This window comes from Cyprinodon variegatus, unplaced genomic scaffold, assembly GCF_000732505.1.
Source record: "Cyprinodon variegatus isolate N-32 unplaced genomic scaffold, C_variegatus-1.0 Scaffold554, whole genome shotgun sequence".
NCBI lineage: Eukaryota > Metazoa > Chordata > Actinopteri > Cyprinodontiformes > Cyprinodontidae > Cyprinodon > Cyprinodon variegatus.
Genome location: NW_015151007.1, coordinates 385,884 through 394,161, shown reverse-complemented (window position 1 = coordinate 394,161; position 8,278 = coordinate 385,884). Strand labels below are relative to the sequence as shown.

The window sequence follows — 8,278 nt, the reverse complement described above, 5'->3', positions numbered from 1 at the left end:
TCCCTTACCTGGCTTGGTGGAGTTGCAGAGCTCCTTAGTGATGTTCGTGTAGAGAGTTTCCAGGGCGTCGAAGTTGTCCACATAGAAAACCTTTGATTTATCATGACCGGACATGATCTCCAGCTGGGTCACATTGGCTCCTTCCACTCCGATGCTGAACACGTTAACTCCTTTATCTCTCAGGGCCTTAGACGGCTCAGCCAGATTGTAACGGTCAGTGGCGTCTCCATCTGTGATCACCATGAGGATCTGAGGCACCTGCTGCTCCGCTCGCCCTCCGTGCTCAGAGCTGAAGAACTGTAAGGAATAGGTCAGAGCCCGTCCAGTGTAGGTGTCTCCATACGGGGACCGCAGAGCTGCTATTGCTTGAATAACTTCTTGTCTGGTGCTGTACTGATTCAGAGTAAAGATGGAGTTGGGGTTGGTGGAGTAGAGGATGACGCCGAAGCGAGTCAGGGCTTTTCCAACAGTGGTTTGATTGACCATGGACTGCATGAACTTCTGCATGCTTCTAAACTTGGGCAGCGTTATGCTTGTGGAGCCGTCCACCAGGAATATGATGTCTGCCTGTTCGGTCTTCTTACACTCTAGAAGCAAAGATGAAAAACTGGTCAGATGAAAGAGAAAACAAGCTTTTAGCTAAAGGAATTACTCCCTTTGTTCAGTTTCACGTTCACATGCAGCACTGATCTGAATGTTAAAGAGAAATAAGCTCTCATATTACTGAAAGCATGCTTGAAAAAACGAAATTAACAAAAAAAACATTTGGTTTGGAGGTTTTAAGGGTAACTTAAAATGTTTATGCAAGTTTTCAACCAATATTTTGCGATGAACATCCGTACTCGCGTTCTTGTGAAATGAGAAACAGCCAACAATTCACTCTCAAGATGAATCAAGACCTTATGACTGAAAAAATTTGATTGACAGATGACCGATGATATATGATTGGCCGAATTTGGGTGTTGAGGCTGATGTAGAACTAACCGGCCTGCATAAGATAACGGGAAAATTTAAAATAGAATTTTTCAAAATTTTGGTACAAAATCTTCTGATAAAGAATACATTTATATACCTATGTTTAAGCCAGAATGATCTGACATTTAAATACGATTTGTCTATGATTATAACTATGTAAGGAGGTACCTTTCCTAGCATAGTATATAAATTCAAACTGGAAAACAAATATTTTCCTTACCTCTCTCTGGATCACACAGCTCCAATGACAGCTGTCTCTCGAGATCCTTCAGGGCGTCAAAGTCCCTCTCAGCATAAATTCTGTTTGGAGATCCACTGATCTCCAGAAGCTGGGTGGTGTTGGCCTCCATCACTCCGATGGCATAGACTAGAACTCCTTTGGCCCTAAGTGCCTCTGCAGGCGCCTTAACTTCATCTTGGGCCTCACCATCGGTGATCACTACAAGCCTCTGCTGCAGTTCTGGGCGTCCTCCCTGGGCTGGACTGAAATACTGAGACACCTCCGAGATTGCTCTACCTGTGAGCGTTCCTCCACCTTTCTGCCGCATGGCGTCGACAGCCTCTAAAATGCCATTTTTGGTGAAGTATGTATTGAGGTTGAACTCTACCTCTTGGGTACTGCTGAACTGCATGACGCCGATACGAACATTGTCCTGTCCAACAAAAGACGTGCTAATGACAGATTTCATGAAGTCCTTCATTTTTTCGTAGTCTTCTGGGTAAATACTCCCAGAGCTGTCCACGAGGAACATCAGGTCACCTGGTACATCTTTACAAACTGTAGACAGATATTCAGAGATATGGGAATGAGAAACATGAAGGTGTTCAAAAGGTTAAAACATTAATCATGACCTCTAATGCGACGTTCTGACCGCTAGCAGCAGAGGCAGCAGAAGAAGTTGGTTTACATGTAAAGTCAATGGTTTAGCGCAAAAGGTCAACAGCAGGAGCAGCTGCTGCTGGAGTTTGAAAAATTGAACTTTAGCTGCTGGATGCGCCGCATCAACCAATCAGAGAAGCTGATCTGGGAGCTGGCAGGGAGTCAGACACAGCACTGCTGATGCAGAGCGCTATGATCACTCCTCTGAAACAGTTTATTAACGACTAAATTAACTTAAAATCTAGAAACATGACTGCAAAATATGTGCGCTTTTATTATGCTGGTGCAGTTTGGATTACGTACATGAAAAAAAAAATGCCTTACAGCCACTGCAAACAGTAGCGGAAAACCACGAAGAGGCAACAAGGCCTGAGGTAGCTGCTTAGACTTAGACAGATTTATTTTGTCATTTTGTATACACGAATGTAAACAAAAAGAAATTTCATTTAAAAGCTGCTGCTGGGGATTCCTGGTGACAGCCACTGATCAAAGCAAATATAGCAAAGCCGCTCTCTGCCATTGAACACAGGAGTAGCAGAAGCATCAGATGCATCTGGACACATTTTACTGGACATCTGAACTTGATGTGGATAAACATATAAAACGAAGAAGCAGAAGCTTTTTTCGCTGCTTCCAGTGCTTGCGAAAACAGTAAATTCAGTCAGCCATCTTAACGTGTTCGTGGACAAATCCTGTTGTTGAAGCAGAGCTACGAGACATAATATTGGAAGACAGCGTGGTAATCTGGATGAACTGACCATGTTTTCAGGTGGACTTTCTCACTTATAAATGTGTTAAAACTAGTGTTGCACAGATACCGATACCAGTATCGGATGGGGGCCCCGATACTGCCCTAAAATGGTGGTATCGGTATCGGCGAGTACCAACAAATAGGGCACCGATACCATTTTGAGAGCTATAAGTTTCTTCAACTATTGTCACCCACTCCTGGTAGGCAATAAAAAGTTCTACTGGATTCACTTTGTATTAGATTTTTTCCTGCTTCACAAAGGTAGGCAGCAGCTCGACAAAGCCATGATGGCAATTATTTTACATTATTATGGTATCGGTATCGGCCGATACTGCACAGCCAGGTATCGGGCCCAAAAAATGGCATCAGCGCAACATTAGTTAAAACCACTTTTTACCCACTGATCACAGCAAATATAGCTGCCATTGTTACAGGCAAAGAAAGGATAGGGTAGCTCCGCCCAACGCGCATCAGCAACATGCTTCAGCTGCACGTCAAAACTAAACTTGTAGAAGCGTCAAAAACGAAGCAGCAAGCGCGTTTTTGCTGCCTCTGCTGCGTGTGGTCTGAACGTAGCATAAGAGCTTCCTGATTGGTCAAACTTTAAGCTGCCCATAAAAAGACCTCAACCCCTTCCAAGAAAAATCAGTGTGGAGATTTGCTCTTACCTTCGGTAGTACAAATGTCAGTGATTATATCGTCCTTGATTGGATTTAGAGCATCGAAGTCGTTGACGAAGAACGTCCTCTTAGGGTCATTGGAAATCTCTTCCAGCTCTTGCACGTCTGCGCTCTTCACTCCGATGGCGTAGACGGTAACACCTTGCGCCCTCAGAGCTTCCGCAGGAGCCTTGACTTCATCTGAAGACTTACCATCAGTAATAACCACCAGGTAATCAGGAACTTTGTGTCCGCGGGTCTTCATGGCGGTCTTAAACAGCTGACTCATGAACGTCAGGGCTTTTCCAGTCTCTGTACCGCCTCCCACCTGTTGGATCCTCTGTACCGCTTCCTCCAATGTCTTCTTATCCGTGTAGGTCGTCAGATCAAATTCAAGGGTTGGTGAATCAGCATATTTTGCAACACCTAAACGGACGTACTGTGGCCCAATACGGAAAGTTTCTATAAACTCAAGGAGGAACTTCTTCATGTCAACAAAGTCAGCTGGATAAATACTCCCTGACTGGTCAATGAGGAAGAAGATGTCGGCTTCCTCTGTCTGAATGCAACCTGCAAAGGAAACGCAGAGATTAGCCTTGTTCCAATCAGTTGATGAGAGCTGGAAGACTTGTAAATATTGCAGATTTTATAAAGTGGTTCTGCACACCTTCTTTGATACTGGAGCTCCTCGTACCGACTGAGACCGCCTGCCGGATGATGTTGTAGCAGAGGGTTTTCTGCAGGCTCTGCTCCAGGGATTTCAGTTTGGTAAAGCTATCCACAATAAAAACATGTTTCTGTGGAGGGTAGGAAGCCATCATCATCAGCTCTTCATAGTTGGCATTTTCGACTCCCACTGAATAAACCGTAACTCCAGCACGGCGAAGTTCAGTTGCTTCTTCGCTCACAGCGTCTTGGGAATCTCCATCAGTGATTACCACCGCCACCTGCTCCACACCTTTATCCTTCCTGCTTCCTTTCTCTGTGACAAAGATGTTTTCTCGTGTGAAGTTCAAGGCGGCCCCCGTGTTTGTACCTCCCCCACGGTAGGGCAGAATTTTGATAAAGTTTAGCAGTTCATCTTTTGTCCTGAATGAGTTGAGGTAGACCTGCGCTGTAGGCTTTTCATTGTACATCACGATCCCCACTCTGACTTTGCTTGGACTGATCTCCAGTCCGTTCATGATAGAGTACAGGAAGGAGCGCACCAGCTGGAAGTTTTGGACGCCGATGCTTCCCGACTCGTCAATGATAAACACAATGTCGGCCAGTTTGGCAGCTTTGCAGTCTGTAGAGAAATTGATAAAAATCTAGTTACATTTTTTTTTCTAGATTATCCTACAAATCCAGATTGATCATGCGTGGCACCCTCAATTTCTACTCATTATCATTCTTGTTCCCATTAAATCTGGTGTTCTATCAGATCAGCATACCTATAGTCAATACAAGACGTCACATTTACGTTTATTCCTTTGAGTTTTGTACAAAAAATACACTTTAAACTATTTCAAGAGGCGTGTATCCCTTTAGTCCTGTACAAAAAAACAAAAACAATTTAAGGTCAGATCGTTATTATATCAGAGTATTAGAGCCAGGCCAGGGATTTTTTTAATTTTAATTTTTTGAGAATAAAGTCGTAACTTTACGAGAATAAAGTCGTAACTTTCGGAGAAAAAAGTTGCAATATTACCAGAATTAAGTCATCATACAACAACCCATTTTAGAAGGAAAGCTCGGAGCTCTGACCAGCAGATGAGTTTTTGTACATGACTAAAGGGATACATGCCTGTTGAGGTAATTTAAAGTTACGTTTTTGCACAAAACTTAAACGATAAACAAAAGGGATAAACGGGTATTGACTAGGGGTATGCTGGTCTGACCAGGTATGCTCATCTGACAGAAGACCGGTCAGATTTAATCAAAGGAGCCCGTAACGTCCACCTATTGCACGTGCAATTAATTAATTTATTTTATTTGCTTATTTAGCTCTACTTTTTTGCAATATCTGTAGACCAGGCTCCAAATGTCGTCGACTAATACATAATTTAGAACCCAATTTCTTGTAGAAATCATGTGTCAAAAGAAAGGCCTTTCCGAGTATCTGCTACAAGAAACTAGCATGAACATTTTCTTGATGTTGGAAGAACACTTGAAGGTTGGACAAGTAAAGATTTCATTTAGCGACTTTCAAAAATCTTCCCAAGAGACCAAAAAGGATGATTATTTCCACATGCACTGATCAGATAAACTGACAATATCTTTGGGGTAAACATGAGAAAACATCTTATATCTTACCTAGATGAGTTATAGCAATAAATAATGAAGCAAAGCCATAGAAAACTAACCTCCACTCTGAAAGGTCTCCAGTTCCTCTGCTTCAAAGATTTGTCTGAGCAGAGGAACAAAGGTGGCATTGACCCGGTAAATGTATGGCGCAGTGGCGACCACACTCAGTTCTTCCATGGAAGCTCCAAGGCTCATCCCCACCACCGTGATGCCAGCTGACTTGATCAGGCGGGATTCTTTAAACACTGGATCTTTGGAATCCTTCGCACTCAGAACAACCAGGAACTGTCGGTAGCCTTGATCCGCACGACTTCCTGCCTCTTTGGTGAAGAAGTTAGCGCTGGCATAGGCCAAGGCAGAGCCCAGGTTTCGTTGTTCGGTAGATGAAGCCCGGAGATGTTGGACGCTGCTCACTGCTGCCTGGGTCTCCTGTTTGGTTTGGTGCTGGTTGAGGAGAAACTCCACCCTAATATCTTGACCATACTGGGCCAAGCCCAGACGGTATGCAGAAGCTCCAAAGTTAAGCTGTCTGGATAGTCTGATGAGGAACGATTTGATCTGCTGAAACTGAGATGCTGTCATACCACCATCCAGCAGGAAGAAGATGTCTGCAAACTTTTCCGCCAAAGCTGAAAGAAGCAAAAATCCTAAATAAGTTCTGCCTTCAAGGTTATACATGTTGATCTTCTTCATTCCAACCTAACCAACAAAGACCTCCAAACCAGTGATTGGCCTCACCTTGTCTTTGGTCTTCCATGGACACACAGACAGTTTGCAGCAGACCTTTAGTTAGCCTCTGCAGGGCCTGGTAGCTGTCGATGGTGAACAGGAAACGCTGTGATGGCTGGTTAGCGATATCCTCTAGTTCCCGTTGGTTGGCTTTGCCCACACCAATGGCAAAGACAATCACCCCCTTCTGTCGCAGTCGTTGGGCCGGCTCCTCCACCTCATCTTCCGAGTCTCCATCCGTGATAACAACGGCGATCTGAGGTACCCTCTGATTTGCTCTGCTCCCCGCCTCCTCTGTGAAGTACTCTGAAATCAGGAAGTCAATGGCTTTGCCGGTCTTTGTGCCTCCAGTCCGGTAGGGAAATGTGTCTATGGCAGTCAGCAGAGATGAGGCATCCAGGTTATCCTTCAACAAGAACTCTTTGTGAGGCTCATTACTGAATTGAGCCAGGCCGACCCGAACTTTGTCTGGGCCTATGTCAAGGCCAGAGACGACGCTTCGCAGAAACACCCTAACTTGCTGAAAGTTTGGGATGCCGATGCTGGAGGAGCCGTCGACCAAGAAAACGATGTCGGCCTTGTTGGCTATGGCACATTCTGCAAGGAAATAATAAGAAGGTTAGGAACTACAAAACCTGTTTCTGCACTTAAAATCGTAGGGAAACGGCTGTTCCAACAGTTGCATTTCCGAATTCTCCCGAGTAGTGCCGAACTTTACACGACTGAATAAATTAAATGTGATTGGGCGTTCATCAAGGGGGCAGAATTGTTTTGGCGGAAGGTTCGCAAGCAAGTTTGGTTGTGGCTGGTTTGTCGGAAGCATCTTGCTAACCAGTTAGCAACTTAGTGCTAGTAGGTTTCCAATGGGAAATAACATTGGGACCACGTAGCACTAAATTGGTGATGTCCGTCCTTGTGAAAACGGGGATGTAACTCAATGCTAAAGTAAATGATTCATATTGCAACAGTGCGTATATTGGCTGCGACATATGAATCAAGATGCTATGACTGAAAAAATTTGATTGACAGACGACCGTTGATATATGATTGGCCGAATTTAGGTGTTCAGGCTGACGTACTAGCCTGCAAAAGATAACGAAAATACCCCAACAGATTTTAAGACTTTTCTAACTTTTGGGACAATATCGTCTGATAAAGAGTACATTTATTTGCGTTTTTAAGCCAGAATTATTTGAAATTTAAATATGATTCCGAAGGCAGTACCTAAGGTTTCAAAAGAAACCAAGTTTGTGAGGACCTTGTGTTTCTGAACAGAAGTCCCCCGCGGATGTGGTAAACACAGAGATGTTTTTGAACGCCAAGTGTGTCTGACCCTCAGCAAGTCAGAGCAACAAGTTCTTCTGAGCACCAACTGTTTTATATTAAATAAGATAACTGTTAATAAAGATATATGAGCAGGTGTCTAACTTGGTCAGTGTTTCAAAATTAGAATTTACATATAAATTACAAGTTTATGAGGATGAATTACCGCTTTACCAATACCAACTGCAACTGTGCGAGTCATATTCACAAATTTAGAAGCACTAATAACAAATTACCAATCGCAAATTGCAGATGCATGAGTATAAATCACTACCTTACAACTACCAATCACATCTTTACAAGTACTCAACAATAATTCCCATGTACGAACCTTACCACAGATTAAGCTTTTCCACTTCTTGCTAGTCGGTGGTAGTCATAGAATTTATATATTACTTTATATGACTTTAGTAAGGTCATATAAAGTAAAAAAATCTTTATTAGAATTCTTTAGTTTTTTAAGGATAGAAATAAGTAGTTTTAGTACTGTAATTACATTATTTATGGCGACCTGGATGAATATATGCTTGGACAGGCGCAAATGAGCTGATGGTACCGATCGTACCTAAAACTCAGTCTCCCTTAAAAAACCCGGTAAAATCAAATTTTTGTGACAAACCGCAAACGACTTAACTTTCAATTTTGATAAAGCTTCTAGTTAGAGTGGCTCAGGTT

General features: G+C 43.2%; 1 protein-coding gene across 1 annotated transcript in view; it reads right to left on the bottom strand.

The window, feature by feature from the left end:
- The window catches only part of LOC107095530 (collagen alpha-4(VI) chain-like), a 69,848-nt gene that overhangs the window by 50,616 nt on the left and 10,954 nt on the right, over nt 1–8,278 (bottom strand). Inside the window, exons 4-9 of the mRNA XM_015391663.1 lie at nt 6,290–6,877; nt 5,611–6,180; nt 3,933–4,553; nt 3,275–3,835; nt 1,196–1,753; nt 9–587 (exon numbers count right to left, since the gene is read on the bottom strand). Coding sequence (XP_015247149.1) covers nt 9–587; nt 1,196–1,753; nt 3,275–3,835; nt 3,933–4,553; nt 5,611–6,180; nt 6,290–6,877 — 3,477 coding nt within the window. The remainder of the gene's footprint in view (nt 1–8; nt 588–1,195; nt 1,754–3,274; nt 3,836–3,932; nt 4,554–5,610; nt 6,181–6,289; nt 6,878–8,278) is intronic.